The following is a 13,219-nucleotide window of genomic DNA, read 5'->3' on the forward strand; positions in this document are numbered from 1 at the left end:
GCATGCAGTGATGTTGGGAAACATTCCTCCATCTAAATACACCACCCACACTGGGCAGACTGTCCACGCAATCACAGCTTGGATGGATTTCACTTTCACCCATTTTAATCTTCTAATTGGTAAACACTACATTACATTTGGCAAAGGTAGGGAGTGGTTTGACCAGAAGCATTTGTTTCCATGGCAACATATTTGGAGAAAAGAGCAAGTGCTCCTGTTGGCTTTTTGTACAGTTTCTAATACAAAATTTTACATTTTGATCTACAATTGCAGTTGCAATGAAAATGTGATGTGTGGCAAGGCTATCGCCTCTTATAAATCACAATTTCTTAACAAGTAGTAAACAAGTAAAACAAACTTGTGTTCAAACCTTGTCTTCAGGTTACCCCCCTCTCCCAAGCAGCCTGTACTCCAGTCCTTACCTGTCTCTGGGTCACCTGGAACCTCCCTCACTATCGCAGCACCCTCTTTATGACTCCCATAAAGGTCAGTCCTTATTTGTGTTTTTTGATTTCTTATTATCTGATATGATTGATACAATTTTTGTTGAACATGTTAAGAGTGTGTGATGTTGTGCTAAAGTTGCTGTTTGCTATGAGGCTTCTTTCATGGAAAAATGGTACGTTTTGCCCTCAGATACTTATTTCCTGCCACCCCATCTGAGCCAGTCGCCCCTTCACACCCCAGCAGTTTCGTCCAGCACCTCATCCAGCTCTGCACCTTCTCAGAGGACATCCCGGGACGGGGGCAGGGACAGGTCGTATCGGGCGGAGAGGGACCGAGAGCGTTCCAGGGAGGAGTCCCGCCCCCACAGTGTGGTGGACCTGACGCAGGACGGGAGGGGCGACGAGGACCGCAAGGCGAGCAGAGACCAGGAACGAGAAAAAGACAAGGACCGGGACTCAGACAGGGATGGTTGGTCCTTCCATCCTCACCAGCACAAGTCACACTCCCAGCCTTCCACACTGGAGAGCAGATACAGGCCGTCTCCTCCACAGCCCTTCTTCCCTGCTGATGGAAGTGCAAGCAGGTTGCATGGACCAGAAACTGACAGAGGAGGTCGGGACGAGGGCCGGTCTCGATCCCACCACAACAGCAACTTAAATAACTCTAACCCAGACCAAGAGAGGAGGAATGAGTCTGTGGCAACACCAGTCGGGAGCCTACACATTTCCTACGTCCTTCCCCCGGCTCTCCACCCATCCACCCCTGGTCCCCCCACCCTCTCTGAACCCAGAGAGTTTATCAGAGAGCAGCGTGTCAGCGCTCCTACGTATGTGCCTTCTGTGGAGGTTTATGAGGAGCGGGCAGGGCCCATCCAGATCGCCTCGCAGGCCCGCGATAACAAGCATGCAGACAAACACAGAGAGCTGGAGCGAGACCGGGACAGGGAGAGCTCCAGGTTTCAGGAAAAACACCTCAGGGAGCGTGCTCGGCTCTCACAGTGCAGCGACGTAAACAATCAGAGGGAGGAGGGCTCTATCATTTGTTCGTTTGGTAAACGGGCTCAGGACCCAACTAGCCAATCACAGCTCAGCCCAGAAACCAGAGATGGTTACAAACACTCGAACCGAACCGGTCCAGAACGAACTGGGGCGGAGCCTAAGTGGAACGCTATCAGCCCATTGGCTAACTATGCTACAAATCATATAGCTGCTCTGGCAGCCCAGCACACGCTCTCCTCTCCCCGCAGCCAAACACACTCGCAAAAGTCCAGTTCCCCCCACACATCCCATCGACCCGCCAGCTCACAGTCCTCCCACAGTCATTCCCCTCAATCCCAACCTTCCCAGCAGGCATCTGGGTGCACAGATGAAGAGGGGTGTCATCAGAGACGCTACCTCACCCCGTCCAGCCTCTACAGAGGAAGCAGCAACAAAGGGGCTGATTCCGCTGAAGTGTCAGCCATGCAGAGCCTCATCAAGTACAGTGGAAACTTTGCTGCTGACAGTCCTGCCTCCTCCAGGCCCGTCGTAGATGGGCAGGGGGCTTTTGGTGGTCTGGCTTGCATTGGGACGGATGCCCTGAGGGAGAAAGAAAGAGATAGGGAAAAGGCTTCAGTGAGGTCAGGCTCTTTAGGAGGAATGAGGGTGCCTTCACAGCTCAAGAGGGAGCAGGAGCGACCTGACAGCGCCCGCTCCTTCGGTCGGGAGGGGGAAGGCGAGGTGCGCCATCCACCAGTTGGAATTGCGGTGGCTGTGGCCCGGCAGAGGGACAGCGGGAGCTCCAGTAAACAGAGCAGCGGGACTTCAGAGCCACAGAGGCCCCTGCTGCAAACCGCTATTAAAGGTAATGATGTTTTTATTCTCCAGTGGATTAAAGGCATCGTTTGGAGCTGCACTGAGAGGCACAAATCAAACCCACACTTCCTGGTGTGAATGTCTGCGACAGAAATAGCTTTGCTTTTATGTTTCCCCATAGATTTTGTCCGAAAATTCCAAGTAAGACACACTGAACCAATCAAACAAGCAATTATCTCCATTCTAGCTTCCAGCTTGTGAATTAAACTACGGTATATATAACTTTTCCTAAGCAGGAGTCAGATGATGTCGTTTTTCTCACAGCTCAGTTCTCTGCTGAGGCTTTCCTGCAGGGAGTTTAGATCCCTGTAGTGAATTGAACCAAAGAGAAAACGACTCCTCATTTTGGTTTCTGTTATCAATGAAGGGTCCTTTTTTTTTTTTTCTACACCTGAGATGCAGTTGCTGTGCCCTCGTTTGACTTTGAGCTACTCAAGCATCCAAAATGTACACAAAACTGCCTTGGCGGGGGCTCCGGCTCTGCACGCTCTCTGTTTCTCCTGTTCTTCGGCCGGGGGGGCTGCCGGGTCCAGTCCTCCGGCTCTGTCTCCGTGGTAGGGGTCCGGTGCGCGTGAGGGTGGTCTTTGTCTGACTGAGGGGGGCTCCTGCCTTTGCTGGAGCCTTCAATGTGAACAAGGTACACTAAGATGCACACATTCCTTCAATCCAAATGCTTATTCACTTTTGCACGGGTAGGGGCACGGGGACTGTTTTTACTCCCCTCTTCAAGAATATAGGCTATGCAAATCTTGTGTTTACCCGTCTGTTTGCTTAAGTTCATTTCAGTCGGTGTGCGTTGTGAGTTAAGTCTTCTATGTGTGGATATACTAAAACCTATAGGTTGTTGTGTGCATACTATTTGTTGGTGTGTGCAGGTGTGTGTGTATATGAGAACCAAGTCATGCAATAGAGCTGTGACGGTGTGGGATTTTTGATCACCGCGGTGATGAACCAGCAAGGGGCGGGGTGTCGCAGTTAACCAACACCCACCCCCAACCCCAATATAATATTTTTTCTTTCCGGTCTAACAAGGAATGCAAAAAAATATAATTATTATAAATAAAGTTTAGCCTCAAATACAAAAGGGGTTTATACAAATACACACTTAGTTCGTCTGAAGATCCATAAACGCTGATTGTAACAGTAACATCTATCCAACACAACAGGCCTGAAGCCCTGATCTGCTTGCGCAGCTGTTGGACAGGACATGTTTTAATACAAAAAAGTTAACAAAACTTTATTACTATAAATCAGCAGAGACGTCAAAGCTACTCCTGCTGCTCTGCTTGTTGTTTGTTTTGAATGCTGAGGTCACTCCTTTTTTCTCTTTTTACTCAGTCAACGTGCTTCTCCACTGTGCTGAGCAGCTCCTTGTGGAGGCCCTTTTTCCTTACCCCCCCCTTTCTCCTCCTTTCATGCGTTCCTCCCACCTCCCTACTCCCCCACATCCACCCCTCTGCATTGAGCATGTCATTAGAGAGTGCATCTAAAAGCTACAAACAAGCCTTGAATTACAATAAGATCAGCGGAGTGTTGCTAAGCAATGGATCAATCTTGAGAGTGAATGTATGGTTATGAGTAATTGTCTGTACATGCGTGCACTCTTGGGCTTGTGTGGATATTTGTGGGCTCCGTTAATGCCCATTCATTCTTGTCCTCGCGTGAGCAGAGCGTGGCATTTAATGGCGTCAAGTCGGCACTCTGAGAAGTACATTTAAATAAAGAACAGATTTCTCTGCTCAAAATTGAAAGATGGAAGGAAGCGTGGAACAAAGTGATGGCGGAATAATGAGAGAGATGGGCACGGATCGATGGGCCGCTGGAAGAGAAAGGCTTGTCAGGAAGTGTAGAGATGAAGGGGAGGAGAGGTAGCGCAATGCTGAGCACAGGCTTTCTGATGCAAAGGACAGCATGTGGGACAGACTCTCTGTAACCTTGGAAACCTTTCCCATAGAGCATATCAGGGGTTGTTGGAAGTATCTGTCCATGACACACACACACACACACACACACAGAGCAGACCCGAAGGGGTTTGGCACTCATGTATTAAACCCTTCTGCTGCTCAGGGACGCTCAGTCTGCATTGATGAGATGGAGGAGGGATAACAGGGGAGAGGTTGAGAGCCTCATGTTTATTCTGGATGGACCTGCCGCTCTCCTCCTCTTCCTCTCCATGCTTTGTCTTTCACTGCTTGTCCTTATAATGAGCAGCCCAGCTTTGAACCAGCATGAATGTAGCATTGAGGCAGTGGTGGCATGTTCACACGTTTCAGGAGGCTCAGCCCTATAATCTAAACAGAGCTGACAGGGACTGTCGCTGTGTTTCTGTGTGTTTGTGTCGAGCAGAAGTGCAGCATCTTCCTCTTGTTTTGACACGCTGTGTCATGTCCCAGCTTCATTGCTAGTTTCCACCTCTTCTTTCTTTCCGTTCATGCTACGTTTCCTCTCTCCACTGCTCCTCATTGTTTCTTAATGCTCGACTCTGAACTGTATATTAAAGCCTCCAGCTGTGGTGATGTAGCAACATCCACATCTAATCTCTGCCCTACCCTGTCATAGATGAGGAGCGAGCAGGGGAGCGAGCTCGTCATCACGATGACAGATTGCTGGCCGGCCGGCTGGAGCGGGAGAAAGTGATCCGGTCAGGCAGTTTTCATGTTTCAATCATCCTGGTTTAAATAATCCACAGTTTGTTTGGTTTTTTTCAATCTAAAATCTGTTCATTTGAATTCAGAGAGTCCAAGAATCTGCAGGAGTTCACTCCGATGCACCCCGGTCCTCTGTCTGGTCGCTTGACACCCAGCATGATGACGCCCAGCCTCATGACTCCAAACCTCATGGTGACAGGAGGGGCTGCTCTGGCAGGGACGGGGAGATGGCCTTCTGACCCTTCAACTCTCACCTCTCACCCCTGGATGCCCCGGCCTGGAGCCCCACCCGTCTGGCTCTCCAGCTCGCCGTACGGTACGTGAACGTGCCGGTATCCCTTTCTGTTTGGAAACATTTTTGCTCCTGAATTTTGCTTTAATGAAGAAAATTTCTGCTGCAAACGTGAAGAACATAATCCGATGAGTCAGTGATTGACATCTGTTGGGATTTGTGTTTGCAAACAAACAAAATGTTTTAAATACAAGTAGAACCCAGATGGTAGTTTGATGGACCTGTGACATCTGAGCTGCTGTCTTTCTATCGTCAAACATCTGCATGGGCTTACACGGCTGTTTGGGGTTAGTCCACTTCAGACGGGAGTTTTCTGCCTCTAGCGGGTTGGACTGGAGAGGTCAAGAGCCTCGACCTCTTTGCTAGACATTCCAGACCAGCTTGGTGCCCAGAAATAACAGTAGAGAATCATGTAGAACTGAAGAGGTGAGGCTCTCAAAGAGCTCTACTGTCATGACTAAAGAGGAAAAACGAAGCTTTAAGGATAAATGGAGTCCTAAAACATGTCTCCATCATCCGGTTGTTGTTGCTATTCATATTTTCCAATTTAATCTCGATTTCTACCCTTTAGGTTTGAGCCCCACGTCCATCCACCCGTCCCTCCCCCCTGGCTACCCGCCGTCTTTGCCAGGCTCCATGCCACCTCCATACCAGTTTGCCAGAGACCCCCAGTCTGGACAGCTGATTGTCATTCCTACTGAGCATCTGCCCCATTACGGTACAAGAGCTGCTCTGATCTGCAGGTGGAAGCAGGCTTTAAGATGAGAAGTGTTTACATTGTCCCCTCCTCCCATCTGCTGCTCTTCAGGAGGTGACGCACTGGAGCGTGGAGCCCCGGTGTGGCCGGGGGTGTACGGTGCAGGCAGCCCGCTGCAGCATGCGGCTCAACTGCAGCTCCTCTCCCAGCAGCAGATGCTGCGGCAGCATGAGCTCCTGATGATCCAGCAGCACACCGTGCAGGTCCTGGAGCTGCAGAGGAACGTTCAGCTGGCCGTAAGTGGAGTTGGAAATGTTCACCCTGAAAAATGTATTTTTCATGCTCGACTAAATATCTGAACAAAACATTTTCTAAATAAAGGGAACAGAATTTAGCCAAGGTTCTTATCATTATTTGAAGCCTCATATGAAGAACTTCTTTTCTTCTCTAAAGAGATATGAATATTTGAATGAAACTGATGCTGTTTGATGCATTAGCAGAGTTAGCTTCACGTTAATTTAAAGCCTGAATTCACACACATCTTTAAACCACGTAAATATCCATGATCAAGAATTCAAAGTCCCACTCCGATTACAGCATGTTTTTGTCTGCTCCTGCTTCACAAGGATTTGAATAAAGAAATACTCAGACATGCAATTTGAAGCTCAATTTTCTTAATATATATCCTCCATCATCATTAAAATGATGTCTTTAAAGAATAATCAATCCAAACCGCAGCTAAGATGACCCGTTCCATCACACATCTTGAGTTTACAAGGGGGAAATCCAGCTGATCGGCTCTAGCCTTCATATGAGTGCGTTTGGTGGTTTTTCTGTCAAAAACATTGCCTCTGCTGCTCTGCAGGAGCGCCTAAAGGCCAGCGAGCGGCAGGGGCAGGAAGACAAGGCAGACAAGCGGAACACTGACCCAAAAACCCGACCATCCTCCGTGCCCTCTTCGTCTCCCTCGCCAGTCCTGCACCCCCGCAGCAAACCGGCCCCTCCCTCCCGATCACCGACCCCGTCCACGTCCTCAATCACACCTCTCCCTAGGATCTGCTCTCCTGCTGCCACCCTAAAGTCAGAAGAGGGAGGGCACAGAGCCTTATCTCACGCTCCAAAGTCCCTGCTCCACCCGAATTCTCCGCGTTCCGCTTCACCCCCTCCGTCCTCACCACGGCAACCCAAACGGGAGCTGGTGGAGGTGGGACAAAGGGAGCAGAGAGAGCTGCCGAAGTCTGCTTCTGCAGCTTTTCCAGGCATTTACGCCGGTAGGTCCTGAGGATTTTAGTTTTTCTAATAAAACATTTTAAGAGATTGTTAGTCTAACGTCTTGCTTTTGTTTTTTCCTGATGTCAGAGATCCCCCCAGGTTACCCTTATCAATCCATCACTGCCCCGTACGGCTCCCCTTTTCCATATCACATCCCACCTCCTGCAGGAGGAACTCCTGAAGAGCGTTGCTCCTGCTCTCCTGCCTCAGCTGACGCTTTGCCGCCGCCTCACTGCCGTTTAAGGCTTTTGGAGGCTGACATCAAGCCACAGAAGCTCGAGCTGTCGACTGCAGGGCCTTTTCTCAAACAGGAGTCCTGTGCCGGGCGACCTCGAGGTGGCCCTTCCCCAGAGCTGCTCAGTCCCCCACAGAGCCTCAGCCCTGTCCAGACCAGCCAGGATGCAGAAGACCGGCCAGCTCCAAAGCTCCACCCCCAACCTCTACCTCTGCACGCCCGCAGTCCCCCTCTTCTGCAGAACGAGGAGCTCGAAAACGATCTGGCAGAAGACGAAGATGGCGTTTCAGTTAAAATGGAGGCGTCATCGTGCTCGTGTCGGGGTGCTTATGACGCCCCTCCTCTACTTGTAGAAGCTGTGCCGAGACCCGAGATCAGTGAAGAACTGGACCGAGCGCCATACCCTCCAACCATCACTGCAGAATCAGATGAGCGCCAACGGCAGCCTGATGCCACTGTGGGAAAGTTCTCCCCCAGGCTGACAGAAACTGTCAGTGAACCTTCTGAACCCACTCCTCCACTCCTCAGTTCAGAAGATCCCATGGGGGGGATGCTTGTCCTTCTGACAGCAAGCGAGATGGCCCGGCCCAGCACCCCGCCTGCTCCGACACTGGTGTCGCAGCTGGAACTGCAATCGTTGGATCCGTTGGATCCAGCATGTAGCCGAGCCGGGCCTCTGGAGATGGTGGCTCTGGAGGGGATGGCCCTGCTCAGCCAGATGGCCCAACAAGAGATGGAGAACATCTGCCAGGAGAAAGGTGAGAGCTCTTCACAAAAACTCCCAGGTTTTGTGTTTGATTCCTCTAATGCTCGGAAACCCCATAGATTTGACATTCGAGGGTCTGGACTGTCTGATTGAGGCCAGTAGACAAATCTTGCTGGAGGCCATCGAGCAGCAGTCCCACATTGATCTGCCCAGAAATCTGGACCCCAACAAGAAGTACAGCTGGAGGCAGAGGAAGGAGGAGCCGGTGAGGGGAAGGACAAATATCACAAATACAAAACTGAAACATTTGGCCGAGTCTTCAGTTCTGTGTCTGGCCTCCATGCAGCTCTATGATAAAATGTCTGTGGACATGCTGGACGCTGTGGAAGTGGAATATCGTGTTCGCCTAGCTGAGCTTCAGAAGACTTATAAGGAAAAGCAGAGGGAGCTGAACAAGCTGCAGAGACGGACGGACAAGCGGTTGGTGTTTCCTAACACTCTTGGTTTCAGCAGCACTGATGTGAATAAATCACTAAGCTCTTGTCGTCCCCACACATGCCCTCAAGTCCTTAATTTTTTTGTCAGGGAGCAGCTGCAGCAGGAGGACGAGAGGAGGAGTCTGACGAGACGGGGCAGGGGTCGACCAAGGAAAAGGAAGCTCCTTGCTCATAAACTGGACAGCAGAACTGCAAAGTGAGTGTTCAGTTTGAAGTCATGCTCCACAAAACATGGCTTTGATGTCCTAACTGGTTTATGAATCACTCAGGACGGGAAGAACAGTGCAATACTCAGAGGAGTCTGAAACTGGGGAGGGCCAGAGGAAAAGGTTCCGCTTGTCCCGAGACGAAGAGGACATGGAGTTGACTGAAGCCAAGGTTAAAAAGAAAAAGAAAAAGAAGAAGAAGATCTGGGCCGACCAGGAGCCATCCAGCAGTCACAGTCTGGAGGTGGGCGGCTCGTATGCGCACGTGTAGACAGTTGGAGTGGAATTCCGCATCCTGGAAAACTGACCGTTTTTCTGTGACGTCTGCAGGCGCTGAAGACAAGGCGGGGCCTCGTGTGCGAGCAGGAGCAGCTGGCCTCCGACCTCGACAGAGCTCTCTCTCTGTCCCAGCTGGGCTCCCTCGGCGGCGCATCTCGCAAACTGACATCCAACACAAAATCTGAGAAGCTGAAGAGCAAGTCTGCGGGAGGCGCATTAAAGGAGCGTTTCCACTCCACGGGTGTACCAGGAAAACTCAAGGCAGCCACTAAAGCTTCAGAGACGGTCCGGAGGTTAAAAGGTCAGAAGAAGATGTCTGTTTTCTCTCCTGTGAGATCAGAGTTCAGCAGCTGCTCCAACAGTGAGTACAGAGCGGGTATTGCTCATGCATCTTTTACATATTTTCTTGGCATTTTTCCAAATTATTCTTTTTAAATTGTGTTTTTAACATGTTCTAGTGGCATTTTTCTGATGATGGAGAACATATATAAAGAAAATTAAGATAAAATCGTTGTGAATCAGGAGCAGACTCAAAAATGCTGTTTGAAAAAGATCAAGCTCTGGCTCATTAGAGCAGCTATTGGCTGCTTCAGGCTGCGTCAGAGTAAAAACGGGGATTCTCATTGAGGTCATGAGTGACTGAGTCCATTTTCTCCACACCAGACTCGGATTCAGAGGAGCTCGGCTCGGCTCGGGGAGGCTGGCCTCCTCTTTCAGGGACTCTCCCCCACGGCAGCCTGACCAGGAAGAGGCGATCCGTGTCGCCGCTGACGTCGCTGCTGTCCAGCCGGAAGTCTGAGAAGAAGAAACACAAGCACTTGTCGCTGCTGCTGGAGGAGGCGGGCCTCAGCTCTTCTGATGATTCCTTCGACCAAGGTTACTGAAAAGCCTCTTTTTGTCAGGCGACTCCGTCTGTGGGTCTCCAAGTTTGCAGACTTTTAGCTCAAAGATCTCTACCTCTCCTGCTGCAGGTTCCTCCTCAAAGTTGCAATTTTCTTTCTGTTTTTGGTTTTTAAGCGCTCCTTTTTTATCGTTTGGATGGATTTTGTAGCATTTGTAAAAACTCAGTGAATTGTCAGATTTTTTTCTTCTTTTTTTTCTGAAAGTTGTATTGACGTTTTGGTATCAATAAGCTTTATTAAAGGTGCTGATCTGATTAGCACAGACTGGAAAGTGCTGTGGTCCTTGTGTCTGCTTCATCTGTCTGTTTCTGTCCGTCTGTCCAGCTGCCACTGCACCTTGCACATCCTGTAGAGCCTTCTCTTTGTCAAATATCCCGTTGACTTACCTATTTTTCTTAAAAAAAACAGCAGTTATCTCCACTCACACATGATGATATGGTTTTTGATGCGAGGGCCGCAAACGCATCGAGAAAAAAAAGATTTCTGGGATATTTGGACTATAGAGCTCCTCCTGTGTGTCTACTAAACCTTCAAATAACCCTTCTCCCTGCTCTCTCAGACACCTTTGCTCTGTCCCCCCACCTCTCAACCCCTCCTCCTTTTTCCCTCTACCCATGATGCTTTGAGTGTCTCTCCGCCTGTTCCATGTGCTTGTGCTGGCTGCTACCGCGACATTACAGAAGCTTGGCAAGGACTAGCGCAGCCTTGAGCCGACGCTCCTCGCTACGGCGACTCTCCGCCGTGGCGTTGCTTGAGCTAGACTGTGCTAAAGCCAGGCTATGCTAAGGCGAGGCTGCGCTCTCGCCGCTGCCCTGCCTGAGGCCACACCCCTGTCACCTTCTCTGTAAGTAGGAAGTGCCCCTCCCACTTATTTATTTGTTTATTTTTTGTTACCCACTAACATGGATTATGCGTATAACATCCGCTTGTCTTTGAAGCAACTTCATGTCCCCGATGGCTTGTAAAAGTTGCGCTGGAACAGAGGGTGTAACCGTGGTAACAAGGGGCCTCACAGGGCTGTCCTCGCGCTCCTGCTTGTAGCATCTATCTGCTGCCAGAATGGATTCACAGTACAGGATTCGGTTTATTCAAGCTAAAGGAATAGTCTGTTCTGCTTTTGATTTAAACAAAAAGTAAACAAAAATGTCTTTTTAAAAGTTTAACTAAAGCTTTTAATGTACTGTGTATCCAGCCTTCTTGTTAACTCCTGTTCATCTGCTAACTACCAGCAACACACCACTAACATGCAGTTTTCTGCGTTCCTGTCAGAAAAAAAAGCATCTTTTTGTGTCTCTAACTTTTTAACCCAAGTGGTGTTGGAGGTTTCCCCTCACAGCAGACGTCTGTGTGCGTCAGCGTGGCTCACATGCATGTTTGTCAAAGCTCAGATCTTAGTGTGACGGCAGGCTGCAGTGGTTTTGGACGTCTCCTTCCCTGTTGTCTCACGGGTTAAGATGGGTGTGAGACTGCGTGGTTTCTTTAAGATCCCACTTGTTTTTTAGTTGCTTTCTGGTTGTTGATCCTCTGCAGCTGCTAGAAACAATAGGAATTGATTTGACCTTTGACCCCCGACGCATGCTTCTGCGATGTTTTGTCTCTGAGCTGACGTTTTTGTCTTTGACGCAGAAACCTCAGACGATGAGGAAGAAGATGAGGATTTGGATGGTGGCTGTGAGGAGAGTGGGCTGGGCCTGCTCGCCAGGTTTGCGGCAAGTGCACTCCCTGTCAGCTCTGCCCCTGTGAGCCTCCTCCCCGAGGGAAAACACTGCAGCAGGCAAAGCACTCTGGGTAAATATAACTTTTTTAGTCTAAAGGGGAAATCCTAATAAGAAGAGGGTAAAGCAGTAGTTCTGTTTGGTTGTCTTCCAGGGTCATCAGAATGTGAATGGTCAGATTCTGGATCAGATCTGCGGCTCCGGAAGTTTCCATCTCTCCTACACGGGAAGCGTTCGGCCCCCGAGCTCCCCCTCCTGCCCCCAGCCACCCGCCGCGCCGACCAGACCAGCCCCACCAAACGAGACGAAGCCTTGTCAATCAAACGAAAGCCTCTGCTGAAGCCACGCCCTCCTCCTCAGTCGCCGCAGAGTTTCAGCTTTGACCTCTCCAGCTATGGTCTGGGTGACGACGCCGGCTGGAACCGCCGCCGCAGCGAGAGGATATTCCTCCATGACGCCACCACCTCCGCCAGTCAAAGCTGCCCAGCTCCACCTCTCACACCAAAGCCCGCCTCCAGACTGAAGTCCACTACGCCCAGCCGAGAGGGGAAGGAGTCAGGAAAAGTATGTCAATGATTCATCATGTTTTCCCATACATCCAGTGTGTTTTTGTGCCTCCTTCTTCTTTTAAGCTTTGGATCTTTTATCTGATATTAAATGACTGATACATCTGTCATTTAATCATCTGCACATTTCACATCTGTGTGCAAATTAGAAAAAGAAGTCAAAGGACTCACCGTTACCCGTCAGCCCATCCAGCCTGTGCAGTCCAGTCAGCGACACTCCTCTGAGTCCAGCACGCAAAAGCCAAGCCAAGGCTAAGCGCAAAGCCCGGGAGGTCCGTGTGATACTCACAAACCGAACCAGAGCTCTTCAGCCTGCAGTTTTTTAAAACACTCTCTTGAAACATGTTTGTGCAGCCCTCCAGGGGCGCCGTGAGCCGGCTCATGGAGAGCATGGCAGCGGATGAAGACTTCGAGCCGAACCAGGACAGCAGCTTCAGTGAAGACGAGCTCCTCCCTCTGAGAAACAGCACTTCATCAGAAGCATCTTCCCCCCCCGGTCAGTATCCAGAAACGCGAGCCTATAGCATTGACTATATATGAGAACTGGACTGCATGAGTGTGACATCATCCATATAAAATGGCTTTCTACCAGCTCCAACCAAATGAAGTCAGTCAGTTGACATTTTATTTGCAATTTAAATGCAGAGCCAGACAACATTAGCACACAGTAATTGGTTTGAGTTATTATTTCTATGGTAACGCTTTTTTGAGCGCGGCACCCCTACAACTTAATAAAAGTGGTCTACACAAAATCTGTTTATCAAACACTGTGAACTTCAACCTGAGACCTCAAACTCTCCTTGAGCCATCTGATTGGTCAGTTTAGAACTGGAATAAAGATATGAAGGAAACGAGGATTAGAGAAAACATGTTAAAAAGGTATTGGAGCAAAAATGATTAGTCA

At 49.7% G+C, this 13,219-nt stretch overlaps 1 protein-coding gene across 3 annotated transcripts in view; it reads left to right on the forward strand.

Annotated features, from left to right (window-relative positions):
* The window catches only part of tnrc18 (trinucleotide repeat containing 18), a 36,225-nt gene that overhangs the window by 13,888 nt on the left and 9,118 nt on the right, over nucleotides 1-13,219 (forward strand). For 2 of the 3 annotated variants that reach the window (XM_011478473.3, XM_011478475.3), the window contains exons 4-21: nucleotides 382-486; nucleotides 637-2,289; nucleotides 4,860-4,941; nucleotides 5,035-5,264; nucleotides 5,812-5,958; nucleotides 6,049-6,233; nucleotides 6,803-7,208; nucleotides 7,297-8,202; nucleotides 8,270-8,415; nucleotides 8,497-8,630; nucleotides 8,736-8,843; nucleotides 8,917-9,097; nucleotides 9,184-9,493; nucleotides 9,796-10,008; nucleotides 11,661-11,822; nucleotides 11,904-12,313; nucleotides 12,465-12,587; nucleotides 12,670-12,811. In XM_011478473.3, coding sequence (XP_011476775.1) covers nucleotides 382-486; nucleotides 637-2,289; nucleotides 4,860-4,941; nucleotides 5,035-5,264; nucleotides 5,812-5,958; nucleotides 6,049-6,233; nucleotides 6,803-7,208; nucleotides 7,297-8,202; nucleotides 8,270-8,415; nucleotides 8,497-8,630; nucleotides 8,736-8,843; nucleotides 8,917-9,097; nucleotides 9,184-9,493; nucleotides 9,796-10,008; nucleotides 11,661-11,822; nucleotides 11,904-12,313; nucleotides 12,465-12,587; nucleotides 12,670-12,811 — 5,643 coding nt within the window. The remainder of the gene's footprint in view (nucleotides 1-381; nucleotides 487-636; nucleotides 2,290-4,859; nucleotides 4,942-5,034; nucleotides 5,265-5,811; nucleotides 5,959-6,048; nucleotides 6,234-6,802; nucleotides 7,209-7,296; nucleotides 8,203-8,269; nucleotides 8,416-8,496; nucleotides 8,631-8,735; nucleotides 8,844-8,916; nucleotides 9,098-9,183; nucleotides 9,494-9,795; nucleotides 10,009-11,660; nucleotides 11,823-11,903; nucleotides 12,314-12,464; nucleotides 12,588-12,669; nucleotides 12,812-13,219) is intronic. The other variant, XM_011478476.3, reaches the window with a different exon arrangement.

This window comes from Oryzias latipes, chromosome 8, assembly GCF_002234675.1.
Source record: "Oryzias latipes chromosome 8, ASM223467v1".
Taxonomy (NCBI): domain Eukaryota; kingdom Metazoa; phylum Chordata; class Actinopteri; order Beloniformes; family Adrianichthyidae; genus Oryzias; species Oryzias latipes.